The sequence below is a fragment of the Bombus flavifrons genome, chromosome 13, assembly GCF_040668555.2.
Source record: "Bombus flavifrons isolate JBK064 chromosome 13, iyBomFlav1_principal, whole genome shotgun sequence".
Classification (NCBI taxonomy): domain Eukaryota; kingdom Metazoa; phylum Arthropoda; class Insecta; order Hymenoptera; family Apidae; genus Bombus; species Bombus flavifrons.
In genome coordinates this window covers 6,498,648-6,515,937 of record NC_138454.1, presented here as the reverse complement: position 1 = coordinate 6,515,937, position 17,290 = coordinate 6,498,648, and the positions used below count along the sequence as shown (strand labels likewise).

At 36.8% G+C, this 17,290-nt stretch overlaps 2 protein-coding genes and 1 long non-coding RNA gene across 4 annotated transcripts in view; 1 reads left to right on the top strand and 2 right to left on the bottom strand.

Moving 5' to 3' along the window:
- Positions 1-11: 11 nt before the first annotated feature.
- CD98hc (CD98 heavy chain) lies at positions 12-3,650 on the bottom strand. The gene is made up of 9 exons (XM_069125628.1): positions 3,250-3,650; positions 2,419-2,797; positions 2,093-2,337; positions 1,893-2,018; positions 1,576-1,802; positions 1,307-1,490; positions 1,020-1,246; positions 342-491; positions 12-217 (listed from the first exon to the last, which is right to left on the bottom strand). Exons 1-9 carry the CDS (start codon positions 3,472-3,474, stop codon positions 142-144), a joined length of 1,839 nt encoding a protein of 612 aa, XP_068981729.1. The 5' UTR covers positions 3,475-3,650; the 3' UTR covers positions 12-141.
- Positions 3,651-5,388: 1,738 nt separating this feature from the next.
- Positions 5,389-17,283, bottom strand: LOC138186102 (maltase A3). Its single transcript, XM_069125627.1, has 11 exons — positions 14,716-17,283; positions 10,908-11,027; positions 9,626-9,939; positions 8,487-8,666; positions 8,255-8,412; positions 8,052-8,186; positions 7,760-7,965; positions 7,483-7,678; positions 6,947-7,401; positions 6,510-6,650; positions 5,389-6,429 (listed from the first exon to the last, which is right to left on the bottom strand). The coding sequence occupies exons 3-11, from the start codon at positions 9,789-9,791 to the stop codon at positions 6,222-6,224; spliced, it is 1,845 nt and encodes a 614-aa protein (XP_068981728.1). The 5' UTR covers positions 9,792-9,939; positions 10,908-11,027; positions 14,716-17,283; the 3' UTR covers positions 5,389-6,221.
- The window catches only part of LOC138186127 (uncharacterized), a 62,357-nt gene continuing 51,355 nt past the window's right edge, over positions 6,289-17,290 (top strand). The window contains exon 1 of one of the 2 annotated variants that reach the window (XR_011174810.1): positions 6,289-6,396. This is a non-coding gene — a long non-coding RNA (uncharacterized LOC138186127). The remainder of the gene's footprint in view (positions 6,397-17,290) is intronic. The other variant, XR_011174811.1, reaches the window with a different exon arrangement.

Sequence of the window (17,290 nt, the reverse complement as noted above, 5' to 3'; positions counted from 1 at the left end):
AGAATACTATGTTTTCAATGGTTCACATTTAATTATATTTTTCACAAAAGCAGTACATAATTACTTATAATAAATGCCATTACATAAAGATCATAAGCAAGGGATTCTTATCGATCACTTGTAGACTTTTTTCTCTCATACCTAATTTTGTGGAACAAACGTCAAAACAACTGTACTCTTTCCTGATATGGGAATTTTGTTAGAACGTAGTTTTGTTCTGTAAAAAAATAAATTTCATAAAAAACAGTTGTTTATCACAATATTATAAAAGAAATTGTTAATGTTCCATGAAAAACAAATAAAAATAAATTAAGTAATTGATGATAGTGAAATAACATTACTTTATTGTGTCGCTGTCTTGCACGTAATTAGGACTGTGTGCGACTATATTAACTTCGTCAGAAATCTGTGGTATCGTAGAAAAATCCACTACTGTAGGTTCTTCTGCTGATTGATACGCTACTAAGTATCCTGGATTGCCACTCTTTAACCTAGACATTTATTCAGTTTTAATATTCTTTTAATGAAGAACAAGAAAGAAAAATTGATTCAATTTTTGACAATGATAATTAAATTAATATTTTATATTATCAGTTATTAACTGGTGATTAGTCAAAATTGCTATTATTTACAATTAATTTTACAAAACGTAAGCCTCATGCAATATGTTAGTAAGATGACTCACCAGTTCCTGCGTTGCATAGAAGGAAGCGTGGAACAGGGCAAATTGATCTTTGGTTAGTAAATTATACAGTACAATTTGTGTCAATAGTGTGAGGTGTATGAGTTATTTGGAGTTTAAGTGTAGCATCAAAGGATAATTGAAATGATTTATAGCAATTGTGAATTAAGTTGATTGAACTTTCTTTGATATAGATTAATACTGCAATTACTGTTTTATTCTTCAAAGATTCTATACTATCCATTAATTTTCTGATACTATCTTCTTTTGTTTTAAGGATGTTGTGTAAATGGATAAACATACAATACTGAAATAAGTAAAAATACTATTACATTACCTTGTATAAACAAATACGCTTCCATTGACAGTCTTAAGCATTGTCTCTCCATGAAGAAACGTTAAGCTGTGTCGCGTTTTACATAAAGTCGCAAAGGCGTCTTTTGCAGACAAAGTATCGTTCAATTTTAATACAGGTGTTCCAGGTAGAAGTAATGTCATAAGTGTTAAACTGTCTGCTATATCTGCAGGCATTCTCTCTCTCAAACTGAGGTTTTTACCATTAATCTAGAATGTAATATGATAATATTATATATATTTTAGAATATACATCTTATAGAGACTTACATCCCAAGCAGGCCAGGAAGTAAAATTAAGCCAGTGGGAAAAGCCACGCTGTAAAGTCGTGGCATCTATATTGCTATCTGCAGTTGTAAGAAATTGTGAATTTTGTGGAAGATCAATCAGTCTCTTATTCTCATTATAAACTTGTAGAATGTCAGTTCCAATATCATCTTGGAGGGCAAAGAACCTGGACAAACATTTTGTTATGGAACTTTGCTTGAAAAAAAGACTGAATATGCATGCTACTACTATAATTATTAAAGATAATTAACCCTTTTTTGCGTGTTTCATTATGAACTCTTTCTTGCCATTTTGCCAGAACAACACCATTTTCTGGCCGATCTCTTGTATAAGCATGTACTAATGAATCATAGTTATCTGCTTCAGTAGGTATAGTGCTCCTAAATTCATCATGAAGATCTGGATCCACAGTTAAATATTGAGTATTAGCTAAACGGAATCCACTGATCCCTAATTTTAACCAATGACTCAAAATATCCTAAGCATTAAAAGTTAAGTATTATCGAATTTATTTTTTACATTTATTTTTTAATCAGCATATAAGAGAAGCAATGACAAAATAACTTACTGAAAATTCTGTAACTACTACTGGATTATTGTAATTTAATTCAGGTTGTGTTATTTTGAAATGATGAAGGTAATATTGTTCTCTTTGTTCGTTCCATTCCCATGCTGATCCTCCATGTACGCTTAGCTAAAAAAAATTTGTATTATAGAAATACTACAAAGATACAGGACAATTTTAACTTGAAAAAAGATAAAACTAACCCAATTATTAGGTGGAGTACGTTTACCATCAGTAGTTATTTTTGCATCTGCCCAAACATAGTAAGATGAGAATGGTTCTTCTCTCTCTATAGAGCGTTTGAACCATGGATGTTCAGTTGATGTATGACTTGGATCTAATTCTAAAATGATATATTGTTCTTGACTTTTGGCAGCTTTGACAAGAGCCTCCAGATCACTTGTAGTTCCTAATTCTGGTTTAATGTTTTTGAAGTCTTCTGTTCCCCCTATGATTTAAAATGCAATATATTAATATCTGTTGCCATACTAGAGTAAAAAACTACCTGTAAGAGCTGTTGTATATGTACCTGTTGAACTTCCTTTAACCGTGGAAGCTAGAGAAATTGCATCTACATATTGTGTTTTCAAAATATCTAACAAAGATTCTATGCCTTTCAAATCATGAGTGCTTGTGTCAACAGGATCTAATTGTACAATAGCACTCCTTTCCCACCAATTTTTGGGTTCTGGTGGTGCACATTTTGGTGCCATTATCACAATAGCTACAGCACCAGCTAACATGGCAAACCAAAGTACCCAGAAAGCAATGAATAAAAACCATCTTAATTTAATCCAGAATGGGGCATTAGCAAATTCCATGAGTTCCTCTTTTCTCATTCCAGAAAGAGTTTGCCTGACTGTCTCAATATCGATCTTGGTATCTCCATTTTCAGAAATAAATTTTACCTATTCAAAATAATCGTATGTTACATATAAAATCAACAGACATTTAATGCATGTATTTCTCTTGAATGTTAATGAATCACAATTATTTCCACAGGTAATTCCATAATCTATCTTTCCTCTTCATGATGGTATGATGCAATAGTAAAAGATTCTTACTTTCGAATAACAAATGTAACACAATGTCGGAAAAATATAGAATACATAAAAACATATGATAATAAAATTTGAAAATCATTCGAAAGCAGATCAATTGACTTTTATTATTGAGCAAAAAAAACTTTCAATCAAGATAAAAATAGTAATTAGCTATTAATTATATTTGAATAAAATAGAATAATAAAACAATAATAGTGATAAAAAGGAGTTGGATATCTTTAAGTACGAATAGAGGTATCTTTTATTGATCGTATAAAGATTAGACGCGACTTCCAAAAATGTGCTCGTTAACATACCTCGGTTGTATCTTTCATAGGAGAGATTTTACTCTCATCTCTAAGCATCTTTTCGTGGACCCCATCGTCGGTATCGTTTTCATTACTTGGTTTTCCCATATTTTCGATTTTATCTTGTACACTTCCGTCCTCGTCCGGCAACGCCTTGTATGTGGCGACAACTGCCGTTTCTTTCGCGTTCCCGTTAGCTTCGATATTATCTAAATTCAACCTCCCACTCTCCATTATTACTATCGCACAATACCAAGGACGTTAAACGATCTTATATGGCGGGGTTGTGTGAAAATTCTTCTCTACTTAATGAATTTTCGATGGATTTTCGACTCCGTAAGGTTCAAGAATGGCTGGACAGACGCCTTTTACCCCATAGAGATATCTAGTTGGTTCTTACTCTTCTTTTGTCCCTGCTAGTATTTACTTATACCACCACAAGCATAGGGTATAAAGTAAAATCAGAGACGACCTTCGCCCCTCAAAATTACCGTGACTTTACTAAGTATTTTAGAACAATATTTGAGATTTATAATATGTTTTACAAATTAAAGAATATCCAGAATTTTCTAATGTACTAAATAAATATCCCTTATTTAGATTGTAATACTTCGGTGGAGATTTATGTTTATGCATCGCACTAAAAAATGTTAGTAAATTATAAGAAAATTAAAAAGAAAAATTTAGTTAGAAATTAAGACATCCCTTCAAAAAACTTATGATTAAAAAAATATTATTTTGTAGATAAAGTTACTAAAGAATTTTAATTAAAAGTTAGTTTGCATAGGGTTCTTTACTGCCATAATCCAGAACTGATTTAATTCTCCCCTTTCGATCGGACGTTTCAACGACGAATAGAATACTTGGGTTGAGAAATAGCGCGAAAGATATTTCGTTGATTATTTACACCTTTTGTATAGCAAACAAATTTATTAGATATTTTAATATTACAATCGAAAAATATTTAGAAAATATTTTCAGATGTAAATAATACATAAAGTTTTCTATATATGCATATATAAGAATGATAAATAGTATTGTATACATGATTTTCTTAACATTTCTTGTATTTAACATTTAAAGGTTTTAGAAGTATTTTGATCTGTATCCTTCTGCTTAACAGTAGCTTTGTTAACGTAAGCAAGGAATTAAACGATTATCTTATATCTTGCTGATGGCACGAAAAAATATACTATCTTTATGGACACATCGATTTTTTATTTATTGACTTATTCAGTAACATCCGATTGGAGATCCTGAACATGTTCGTATTATGTTCGTGTCTGGAGAATTTACTGAAACAACGAGGGATTAAGGCGGTTACATAATTTGAGATACCGATTCTAGGATGAACAAAATTCATAATTTCTATTCAAATACTTACTGTATCTGTTATATTTATAGCATCGTAGCATGGTTTCCATGAAATACAGCAGTGAAATAAAATAGACAAAATAATCACTACTATCAACAATGCCCATAAAAACCAAAACATACACAAACGAATATTCATACACATTGGATCGATTCGGTGGTATCTAAAATTATCGCTTGCTGATCCTAAAAAATAGTCTTTTTATACGTCTTTTAATAATATTTTTTGTAATTCTATAAATTTTAACTGTAATTTAACACTGATAAATATCCTTTACATATTTTTTCAAATTCTAAATCTAGATTCGATATCTTAATTTATAAACTTCTGGTCTCGAAATGCATGTTGCATATAGCATACGGATGCGCGAGCACATGCCTTATGATTGGTCCAATTTAAATTTCAGATTTCGTACGAACATTGTTCGTTGTCATTTTACAATTAGTTGCGTGAATATTTTCCATTTCGTGAATAGTGATGCCAAACCTGTGTCTTGTAATTTTTCTCTAGATCCATCGATTTGTATAGCCTCGTACGTCGATGCACCGCAGGAAAGGTGAGTAGTATTTGTTGATTCCATTGTTATAAGTTCCTTCTGATCCGCTTGGTACTCTTCACTATGCCAAAAACCAACTAACGGATTTCTCGCATCATTACTTTTTCCGCTGCACGTTCGTTCGCTTCCCGATATGATAGGAATATTTATGTTTACACAAGTGGGGCACGATTTAGGCTGACCGTTAACAATCGATGTCATAAAACAACGATTCTGCGACATTCTGTTCCCGATAAATATAGACAGAACGAGATAACAATTGAATGGTGAAATTTCTTTTGCCGCCCCTATTATTGTTTGCCTTTCGTTCTTATCTTACGGGAGATACGTTAGACTTGATTCAACATATTTGCGTCCGTTCGAAGCCCTGTCGCCCTGATTAACAGGGAATCGGTACATATTGATAAACTGAGTCACAGATATATATATATATATCTAAATATATCCAACTAATTATAAATGCACTGTTTGTGGCCACGAATTTAATAAACGATATATTTTCTTTGTTTACAAGGCAACGAATTGTTTGACAATTTCTTATATTTCTTATATGTATTTTGCCTTACTTCACACTCGTTTCTTCACACACATTTACATATTGTAAACAATGATGATATTAAATTCATGCCGTTGCTATAATTATACGAGCAAGAGTACGGTTCTACTCATGATTTTAGTACAGATACAACTGGCTTCTAAATGAGACATTCACTTGGGACCATTGCTTAGCTTATTATGAGTCATTCAACACATTCGTTGCTTCATGAATGTATTTGAATAGTGGGAGTATTTGTGTTGTCATTAATATAAATTATAGCAGCACTTCATAACCATAATGTTAACATCTGAGGACAATGCCTCTCTTGACAAAAATAGACTTCCTATTTATAGGATATACTCATATATTAATTCATGTAAAGCAGGGTGAATTGAACATACATTTGCTGTTACTTTAGACAAAACCTCTTATTAATATAGGAACGCTTAAATACTAATTATAATCGCTTTATATAAGTTCATAACTAAAATTTTTATTCTACAAAATTTGAATCAATGAAACGTTAAAATATTCAATAACACTACTGCGATGCTTATACTTGTTATTAACCATGTTACTGAGGAGGAAATAACGGCAGAATTTTTCTTTGTTGTACATTCAGGAGTCGAAGGAGTTGTACTAGTTCCTCCGGGTTCCTCAGCTTTCAGGACAAATGCTGCATTTGCCGTGAGTATAACATTTTGTGCCGAAATATTTGACCTAAAAAATGGAATTAAATATTCCGAGTTATCCTCGCGCATTCGGCAGTTAATCCCTTTTGATATAAGACATACGCTTACGTAATGTTAACTGCATTACTGGATGCGATAATAATTTCTACCGGATCTTTTAAGTTCGGATACACCGACGTTAGATTAACTGTTTCTTGTCGTAGACCCAAGTTAATAACAATGATATATGTAGGATTGTTTGCTAAAGATCTAATAAAAAATAATATCAGATACTTATTGAATATGTAATGTAATGTATTAAATATAATATATATATATAAATAAATAAATAAATAAATAAATAAATATATATATATATTATAGAATATCAAAAATAAATAAATACATATATATATATATGTATTTATATATATATTAATTATAAAATTAATTAATTATAAAAATTATAGAATATCAAAAATAAATAAATACATATATATATATATATATTCTATAATGTTTATAATTTTGAATATTACATATATGTACGTCATTGTGTTACAAACCTTTTAAAGACAAATACGCGGTCATTGTTTAAGGTTGCAAATTCATAATCTCCATGAGTGAATACTTTATCCTTTCTAAGAGTAGCAAGTGATTTATATGTCTTCAAATTGCTCTGTGAACTTTTTAGCTGTGCTTTGACGTTTCTTTCTGTATAATCTGGATGGACAGGAAGATATGTAATTTTATTAGATGAAAATCCTGCTGATGTACTAGAATTCCATTGCATTGGTGTTCTTGCAGGATCTCTGGAATAATTTCCAAATATTTCCTTTGACCTCGAACAACCCATAGGGTCGATTGTTTCATTCCATGACATCTTCCTGTCTAACATTCCAATCTCTTCTCCATAGTAAGTATATGCTTGACCAGGTAACAGTAGACTAAGCATATGAAGTCCATCGACGCGATTCAATCCAATTCTTGAGGCTGCTCTTGAAGTATCATGATTGGAAAGCTAGAATTGGAAAAACAGACGTATCTACTTAAATCTTAGGCAAACAATGGGAGATGATCATAGCAAAATATGTGCTCTTACCACCCAATTTGTGTCTGCTTTGTTTGGAAGTTTTTTAAACCAGTCTTCCAGAACATTTTTAATATGTTCAGCAGTGCTTGTATTCTGAACAGAAGTAATAAACCGGAAATTAAAGGGTGGAATTCCATTGTGCGTAGCATTACCATAAAGCGATATCAACACTTCATCAGAGTCATAAGACTCTGCAATTAATAATCTGTGAATTAACAATTGCAATATTTTAATATAAATACTATGGAATAAGTTAAAGTCAAATTTGTGATATCTCTATACATACTTTGAAGGAGCATTGTTCTTTTTTACCCAATTATCAATATATGAACGAAACTTGTATACAAGATCTGTGCTCTCTGGCAGACCAGATGTGTAGGTTCCATTCCCTACAACAGGCTCGTCTTTTAAATCCTTATCTTCATAAAGATACGACACTGCGCCAATTCGAAAACCATCAACTTTTCTCTTCAGCCAAAAGTTGAACACATCCTAAAATATGTAAATAAGGTTTTAAGCATATATTAGCTTCTTATTGAATTACAAAATACAATATTATCATAATACAAATACTTTACCAATAATTCTTGTATCACATTTTCATTTCTCAAATTGAGGTCAGGTTGAGATTCATGAAATTTGTGGTAATACCATTGCTGCCTTGTATCGTGCCATGTCCATGCTGATCCCTCTTTGTCACTGTAGGCGCTTATCTAAATCAAAAGAGAGCATTAGCAGGCATTTGTTAAAATTGTTTCAAGGATTATGAATAATTATTTACCCAGTTATTAGGTGGTATCTTGTTGCCATTTTGATCTTTGGAACTGTTTGCCCAAATGTAGTAATCACTGTATTGCTTATTATTTTGACTTGACAACAGAAACCATTTATGTTGATCGCTTGAATGATTTGGTACTATGTCCAAAATGACCTTCAGGTCTGCAATAATTTATGTCACTCAAAAAATTGATACATATTCAATGAAAAAAATGTCACTAACTACTGACGCATACCACGTTTATGTGCTTGTTGTACGAACTCGTCAAAGAGCTGGAGATTACCAAACAGTGGATTTATCTCGGTATAATTAGAAATATCGTATCCAGAATCTTTCAGTGGTGATGAGTAGATAGGGTTCAGCCAAATTGTGTCGATTCCAAGCTCTTGTAAATAATCCAGCCGGTTGGTTATACCTAAGTAACATTTGATATTTATTTCATTAACTATGAATTAAAAATGTGAATTAAAAGTTAAAGATATGATATTAAAGTTAAATATTTCTAACATATCGTGCTCAAAATTTAGACAAATATTTTCACCACGTGTTTTTTAGTTACGTATATTCCGTAGAAAGATGTTGTTGTCAAAGTCACCTCATCGTGTTTACCATAAATTCAGCGAGATCGATCAACTGAAAAATTATTCCCATCGAGCGATAAATTGATTCTGCGTTATCAATGGCACACGGGAAGTCTGAAGTAACTTCGGTTGGTACCTTGACCAACAAGCGATAAACGAGCTCAGCCGTAACACAACTCCGAACGCGAAGCTAATTCTTCACTCGTTTAGCATGTACGATACGCTGCCAATAGCATTAAAAATAGATTTACGAGGCTATGAAATTTCACGACCATTGTACAGGCCTTATATTACACTTATCTAAATTTTTATTTTTACATGCGCAACTCGTTTTGTATATCTCAAGTCAAACGATAGCGAACATTCGTATAGAAGCTGCCTCGTTTATAATTTAAAACGTAAAATCTTCAAACGCAATATCCCACTATGGATAACAGATATTTTCACTACGAACTTCGATAACTTTACTAAGAAAATAATTATCTTTTATTTTCGTTACATGCACCCACTATCGAACACGACACTTTTCGGTTTATCGAATTTACGATTTATTTCGTATTTACGATATCCGCGACGACTAGAAACTACACATTCATGCACGTTCATATTTTTACCAACAAAACTAGCCATAGTTCCGTTTTACTAAATATTACAACGAGTATTCTACTTGCCATAATATTTTATACACACTTTCCCGCGTTTCGTGCATCTCCGATACGCATAAATACTCGGAATGTAGAAACCACAACGATCAAACACACCTGTAGATTCCAATTTCCGGTTCATAACGTACCCTTCAAGTCACCCTCGCCATCTCCATCGCTATCCTGAAATCCTCTCGGCCAGATTTGATAGACCAAAGCGGTTTCCCACCATTGTTTGTCCACCAACTGGGAACTTGTCGATCCCACGGCCAGGAGCCCGAAAACCAACAGTAGAATTCCACGGGATTGATGCATTTCGTCGATCGATGTACAAAACTCGACTCTCGATACGCGATTTCGTCCTATTATATATATTTTTGGCAGAAACCAGGTTATCGCTTTATCTGCCGTTATCACGATGATTCCGGTGTCCTTATCGCGTTTATTCCTTGCTCCATATATACTGAAAACGCGTCATTGTTTACGTTAAGAATAGAGATGTTCCTTTAATTCCTGTCGCTGCTCGTGGCGGATCACCGATCGCGATAGTAGTTTTTGTTTGAGCAAAGAAAGAGGAAAATCTAGTACCGATTATATCGAGAAAAGGGGTGTAATTGTAAATTGTGTCGGCCATAACAAGATAAATATTAGGATATTTGGCGTGTCTAGACAAGATATATTTAATACAAAGCCGATGTATTTCTCCCCGCTTTTTTATTGGGTCATCTCGCAAGCAAAGAGTAAGAGTTACGCATTAAAATCGAAAAAGTGGGAACGTCACTTATTTAAGATAGCAGCGATCGCTTAGTAAAAGTAGGGCAACACGTTCGTCTTAAAAAGCTTCGCTTTAACAAGGGAAACCGCATCGAAACTAGCTAATCATACTTTTGTTTATTATTTTTCCCGCACTCGTGATTTTAAACGTTTTTCACGGCATTTGTGATTATTATTCCTGATCAGACATTTTAATCAAGCGAACTTGCAGCGAGCCGAAGCTGCATCGTTTTCACCGTAGCAAATTCATACAACGAAATATATTTTCCGCAACAATTTTATCTGCCTCAGGTATTTTTCTAAACGTCGCAACTTTCGTATTTTACGCGGAAACTTCCTATGCGAAGATCAGTTTCCAACATAATGGCGGTGTGGAAGCTGATCGACCGATGACACTCTACGAGATGTTGCGTGTTTCGCCAAGTAAAATATCTTTCGATATTCCACACTCTGGCGCTTGTCCTAAGCATTTTTCACGAGAGTTCAACCGATCAGATAAATACAGTATCGATCGCTTCGCGAATAACGGGACGAAGATCACACGGAAGAAGTACGATAGGTCTATCTAATTTGTTAATTTTCGAATTTTTACATCAGTCCGTGTTTGAAAGATATCTCGATACACGACTTACCTTGTGGAAAAGGAAAGCGACTTACCTTCTAGATATTATTGCTGGATATATTAAGATGTATCAGCTCAGAAGATACGTTACTTTTCAATAATAAACGATGCATCGTATGCTAGAAATGCAAATCACTCGATCGCTCACCGACAGCCTGAAATATCTCACGTTCGTCGTATTCCACTTTTCTTTCTTCTCTGTTTGCTTTACCGTGCACCACGTCCGCTCGAAATCGGCGTAACTAAATTTCATCGGTTCGCGCTTAATTAAAATTCCGCCTGCGACACATGAATACACGACGCGGCGCTGTTTTAATTCGCTCGTGGTAACATAAAGAGGCGAGGCCATGGCGTTTTCGCCATACGAAAAATATACCACCTCCTTTCCCTGCTCGTATTTCAACGAGAGCCACCTGCTCTAACGACGCGATTCTCGCCTCGCGGTAATTCATTCTCGCGGTTAACCCGTTTGGCTGCGCTCGAATGGATCTCTCGAACGTTCACCTGACCAACCCTACCTCGGAATGCCTTATTGCGTCGCGTAACTCATCGCCTAAGCCTCTTACGAACCCCAATTTCGTATCGCGTAGCTATGCATGATTTATTCGTCTCGTTTTATACGCACCAGTTATTGTAAATTGGAAGATAATCGATGCCATCCGAAATACCCTCTATAATTCGGCCGAGAGCACGCTATTGGTTAAGCTACTAGGGTAGGCGAACGTTTGGTTATTTATCGTGCCAACGCGAATTATTGGAACACGCTGCAACAAGCAATCGATAACGCGGCAAGTTGGATTATCCGATCCTTCTCGCGATCGTGCTATCGTATTTGAACTAATTGGAAGATCGCGATGTTCGCTATTTCTTACACGCAGCTACACAGGCTTTTGTTTCTTAACGTTGTTAATCCTGTTAACGTTGCTCGTCGTAATGATCTTATCCCCTGCTTTTACGCAAAGACTTTGTCGATTTATCAGCTATCCTTAACCCTTTGCACTCGTACGTCGAGTGTGACTCTTCAGTTCCACGTTTCTTTGTGAAAGAGAAAGAAAACCGGGATTGCATCCTGGAAATTGTTTCAGGATATATCCTGCACTTAAAAATTACAAAATACAACAATAGTAATAAAACTGGTATTTAAGTGAATTTCTTTCTTCCTTTGTTTATTTGAATTGTCTTATTTTTTGGTTAAAGTAAATTTCAAATAAAACACTTAAAAGCGTTGAGAGCTGCTGGTAACGAAATTGAAATAAAATTCAGAGTGCAAAGGGTTGAAAGACTTGCACGCATCGAACTCGATAGGTCGTTTACATTTTCAACCAAAATTCTTCACGTTAGTTGGTGAAATAAAGCGTCAGTAAAATCGGAAAATTACCAAAAAAACGTACTTATCGTGCTTTCTTCTCGGAACCAGTCGTTAATCACATCGTACAACTCATTCGTCTCTGGTCATCGCGTAGCTGTTACGAATCGACCAATTGATGTTATCACAGGTAGAATAATAAATTTGTATAAATCCTAAAGTTTGTTCGTACTGTCGCAGTTACGAGTTTCCCGATATTTTACATATATTGTATTCGGTTTTCCATTCCCAATGGTATTCGATTGCACGTTGCAGCTGGTGGACCACCAGCGGACCAGCTTTTGGGTAATCAAGCGGCGGTGTAATTCGAGAAACGGTGGAAACTTGTGTTCTCGACGGAGAACACAGTGACAAGGCCATCCTCTGTGCCTATTCAGATCTGCCCGTCTCACGACTGTTCGTGTATAGCGCGGTATCGTTTGTTTCCCGACGTCGTAAAGAGAGAAAACTAACTGTGTGCAATTTGCATAGTGCCAGATAACCCAGCAGTCGATCGAATTCTTTTCTTTGCTTTTCACGTCTACGGCCACAGGCGGACGAATAAATTCTTGCTCGATGAAACCAGCGAAGGACAGATTAATTTTTATTCGTAAGTTCGTCCCTTCTACTTTTTTAACTCGTGGAAATTTCTTACTTTGTCCGATATTTCCCGCGAACAGGAAGAACGTCTGGCGTTCGAATATTTGCATGGGCTGAACGAATTATCGTGACTTTGGAATGGGAAACGCGAGGAATTTCGACAGCCAAGGAAAGTCATTCCGGTTGTTGAATCTATTGGACTGGCAACTAAGTGATTGTGGATTTTGTCAATACCACGTAATGACAAAATCCGCAATCACTTAGTTGCCAACACAATACTTCCAATATCGTTTCGATATACAGGGTGGTTGGTAACTAGTGGTACAAGCGGAAAGGAGGTGATTCTACTCGAAAAAAGAAGTCGAAAATATAGAATAAAAATTTTTCGTTTGAGGCTTTGTTTTCGAGAAAATCGACTTTGAATTTTCGCTCGGTACGCGTGCGGTACGTTATAACGGATCTCACTGTAGATCGTTGTCTCGATGGAAAAATTTAAAAAGAAAGAAAAAAAATAAAAAAAAATTTTTATTCTATATTTTCGACTTCTTTTTTCGCGTAGAATCACCCCCTTTTCACTTGTACCACCAGTTACCAACCACCCTGTATAATTCGAAATCGATTGTCTACAAAGAAAAGAAAAACGAGTGGGAACGTTACGATAGTTGAGAGAATCGAAATGCACCTTTCCAAGCAGATAATTCCTTTCTTCAATAATACTAATCACGCATCTATATAATTATAAATCAAAAATCTCGCGAAATGTGGGAATTTGTTATCGATTCGGCTTCTCAGAGGCTCGTATTTTCTTTGAATGTTTCTTTTACCTCGGACTGTACAAACCGATATACTCCGTTAAAACGGACATAGTTTTTCGGTTTAATTTAATCTGTTAAAAAATCGAGGAAGGATTCCGAAAGACTTGCGATGTTGACAAAATATTCAACCGCGACTCAGCGAGATGGAAAAGTTTGCCGAAAGATTTCGTTGTTCGTGCGAGCGAACGCGTATAACTCGCGAAATCAGTTTCCTTTATGCACGTGTAACACATTCGTCGCGTGTCTCGCGTCTCGAGCACGTTCTTCCGGAGAAATGAAGTTTGCCAATTACCTGGATTCTGGCTTTCAGGGAACGGTGATCGAGCAGCCTGAGCAAAGCAACTAAATTATTTCGATACGGAGTATCGCGTGGTTCGTCATAGCGACAGAGAATGCACGACGAAAACAGCTAATCGCGAGTAATTGCGTTATTAAATTTATTTCAGGGATTAATTCGCCTTCTATCGAAGTATTTCAAGCGCGAGACATTATTATCTGTTTTCTTGGTTTCTCGGGCTGACATCAGACGATATCTCTCCGCCCTGAGTCGCCTCTAATTAAAAAAGGCAATTGCTCGCGGTTTATTTACGTTTAGACGTAGCCGCTGCTTTCGCCGAACTCGGTCGAGTATTTACACGGCGGCGGAAAAACGTTATTCACGAAGGAATTTCAAAATGAAACGCGTCGTTCCGAAGGACGGAAGTGAATTACGGGAAATTGAATGGTCACGGAGGCAGGCGCTTTACCTAAATTATCCTCGTTATCATTGGTGAACGCTATTAACGAACGCATTATTCCGACGAATGAGTAATGAAAGCCGATCAAGTATTCGTACACATCGGCGAAACTTGTTAAGCGATGAAAATTAATTTTCATGGTGATGGCTGCTCGCGATGAAAACTCGGCACGACTTTTCGGCCGAACGAACGTTTACGGTTCGCCTTCGATCGAGAAGAACCGGGTCGCGGCTTTTTACCGGAATCGAATGCATCGAAACGCAGAGCAGAGCAGGAAAATAGATTGGTTTTTGGTTCGCTCGGTGGAATTTATTCGTCTGGATTTTCCATGTCTCGTAAAACTCACCGATGTAACGGCAAAGATAACGTCGAACCGATGTTCAAGGAATGCCGTGGAACACGCGTTAGTCGTATTAGCCGCGAATAATTCAACGTGTCACGTTCGCTTATCTCTTTATTTATTCATAACAAGTCATCGAAAAACATATCACAAACGCGTTGCACAATTTTCAGGGAATTCTTTGTAAAGAAAGAAACGAGAGCGGTGTATTCTCCGGCCGAAAATGAGATCGAACATCGCGATATCTGGCGCGGTATTCGTGCAACACAGGAAACTACTTAACGATAAAACGAGCAAGTTCTCGGAGCGCGCCTCGTTACCGCCGCGCCACGCCATCGAGTCCCCTTGTTATTTATCGCATAGACCATTTTGCGGCCATAATAGGTGAACCGTGTCAGTCTCGCGTCGACACCTCTAAAACCATCCTACATATTATATCGGCGAGGATTCAGCAGCGAGTAAGACCCATTGTTCCCGGAGACACAATAGGACCATTTCCAAGCCAATCAAGCATTTCTGCAAAACAATTAGTACTTTCGCGTTTGCACAACAGCCGGTTAATTTGTAAGCCGCGATGTACACGCCGCGATTATCGATTAATCCTTTTCACGGACGATCGTTCTCTTTCCTCCACCCTCTCCCGTTTTTTTTTCTCTTTTCCTTTTTCTTCTCACATTTTTCTCCGCTACGACAGCCGGAAGTCGTTTCAACGACGGAGCAGAAAATTTTCTCTTCTCCATTTGTTCCGAAACGATGGAACATTCTTGACGGAACGGCGTTCGTTTTAAGACAGTAATAACGCCTTTTCGTCGACTTGGCCGAATTTCGCGAATGGCGAACGACTAAAAAGGATGGCCATGTAAACGACGTGGGAGGGTAAGGTGGTCGTAAGACAGAGTGATAAACGGCGACGAAAGGTCTTAAGTTTACGAACCATTACGATCCATTAAAGTTTCATGGCGATCAGACTCCGGCATGAAAATTATTAAACAGTATTAGGCCACGTCGTTCCTGCAACGGGTCACTTAGCGGTGTCCGTAAACGTCCATTAAAGTTCAAGGTGTCGGTTAATGATTCAACGAATCCATCGGTCGGTGGGTGGGTTAGCACAGGGGTTGGCGCGCTCGGTCGATTCGTTGCGAAAGTTTCTCACGGTTTATCGAGGCTCTGGGATTATTCGTGAAAGTTGAACGACCAACTGGACTATCAGGATCTCGTGGGGTAATTAAGCTTTGGTGGGCAGGAGCGTTTGCAAGGGGACATGGTCCGAGCCTGAACGTTTCGGAATCAATTGCTGCGCCGATGTAAATAACATTTAATGTCTGTATATTTTGCACTTTCGACTCAGTTACAATTAATTGATTCCTTAGTCGATCGCGTAATGCTGTTTCGGCACGCGTGATCCGCTTGCGGTCGAGCAACGAGATCGACCACCGACTACGAGGAAGAAAGAGTCTTTCATCGCGTACACGTAGAACGAGTTCTTTCTAAAATATCTCTTTGGCTTTGTATCTTCAGTTTGTGTGACTTCACGCGAGTTTCTTAGGATTCTTCGCCTAACGATTAACCTTCCCTTCAGTCTCCTCGATTTTTCCAGAGGAATATTTCTTCGTTGCGTCGAAGGCAAGCGGCTTCCGTCGCTTTCTCTCTCTCTCTCTCTCTCTCTCTTCCTTTCTCTCCCTCTCTCACACTCTTCCTCTCGCTCATATTCTAACTGCTCGTTCTCGCAACGAGCTTTTTTGGCTCGATTCTTTTTAGTTTTCTTTTTCTTATCTGTTTTTTTTCCTCAGGGGTTCTCAACGAGATCGTACATCAACAATTAACACGTTGTTCGTCCCTTCGTCGTTTGCGCGTCGTTCAAGGAGGGGGAGGGCAGACAAACGAATCCTCGAACAGTTCACCACGTTCGTTCGATCGAAGCGCGTAGAGCACTTGAATGGCCGCAAGCGACGAACGACGAATCCACAGTATATAATAATGCCAATAATAATGAGCGTAAGCATAAAACGGCTTAACGTCTTACAACGATTTGTGAAGGAGCCGGACCCCGGCTCTTTCTTGCTCTCCTGTACAATAGGAATTATACATAGAAGACGGAACATAAAGCTTTATCGCTTCTCGTAGTAGAAGAACGAAACGGCAAGATCGATACTTTCGCATAATAGGACACCGGGTACCTCCAGGCTGCTGGTTATCTTTCAGACCTATCTTAAGTCGATTCCCTCTTACAGACATAGAATTTTTTTTCGGCGCACAGATACACGTTTTGCATCTTTATCGAGTCTTTGTTCGCCAATGATTTTATCTCGAGTTAGTCCCATTTGGGTAGACGAGCTCCACGTTAGAGAGGCGGCTACGAGTGGCCGCGATCCTCAAAGTAAACGTATCGGGACGAAGAATTAAATTGATATGACTTTACGGTAGGTCGGTTGCTTTGGAAATTCCAATATACTCGTTCGTAATAGATTCGAAGACCACACGGCAGATAGACGATAAGTTGCTTTTTTTTCATCCTCTGACTTTTATGTCGTTTGGTAACCGAAAACAAGTATCTTTATACGAAATGTAATACAAATGGACG

What these genes read in the sequence shown, in the direction of transcription:
- CD98hc (XM_069125628.1), bottom strand. Translation starts at nt 3,474, where the DNA reads ATGGAGAGTGGGAGGTTGAATTTAGATAATATCGAAGCTAACGGGAAC. An exon ending in GGTTAAAGGAAGTTCAACAG is followed by an intron (nt 2,338 to 2,418) that starts GTACATATACAA and finishes TTTAAATCATAG; the next exon opens with GGGGAACAGAAGACTTCAAA. An exon ending in AGCGTATTTGTTTATACAAG is followed by an intron (nt 492 to 1,019) that starts GTAATGTAATAG and finishes ATAAATGTCTAG; the next exon opens with GTTAAAGAGTGGCAATCCAG.
- LOC138186102 (XM_069125627.1), bottom strand. Translation starts at nt 9,791, where the DNA reads ATGCATCAATCCCGTGGAATTCTACTGTTGGTTTTCGGGCTCCTGGCC. An exon ending in AAGCAGACACAAATTGGGTG is followed by an intron (nt 7,402 to 7,482) that starts GTAAGAGCACAT and finishes TTCCAATTCTAG; the next exon opens with CTTTCCAATCATGATACTTC. An exon ending in CGCGTATTTGTCTTTAAAAG is followed by an intron (nt 6,651 to 6,946) that starts GTTTGTAACACA and finishes ATTTTTTATTAG; the next exon opens with ATCTTTAGCAAACAATCCTA.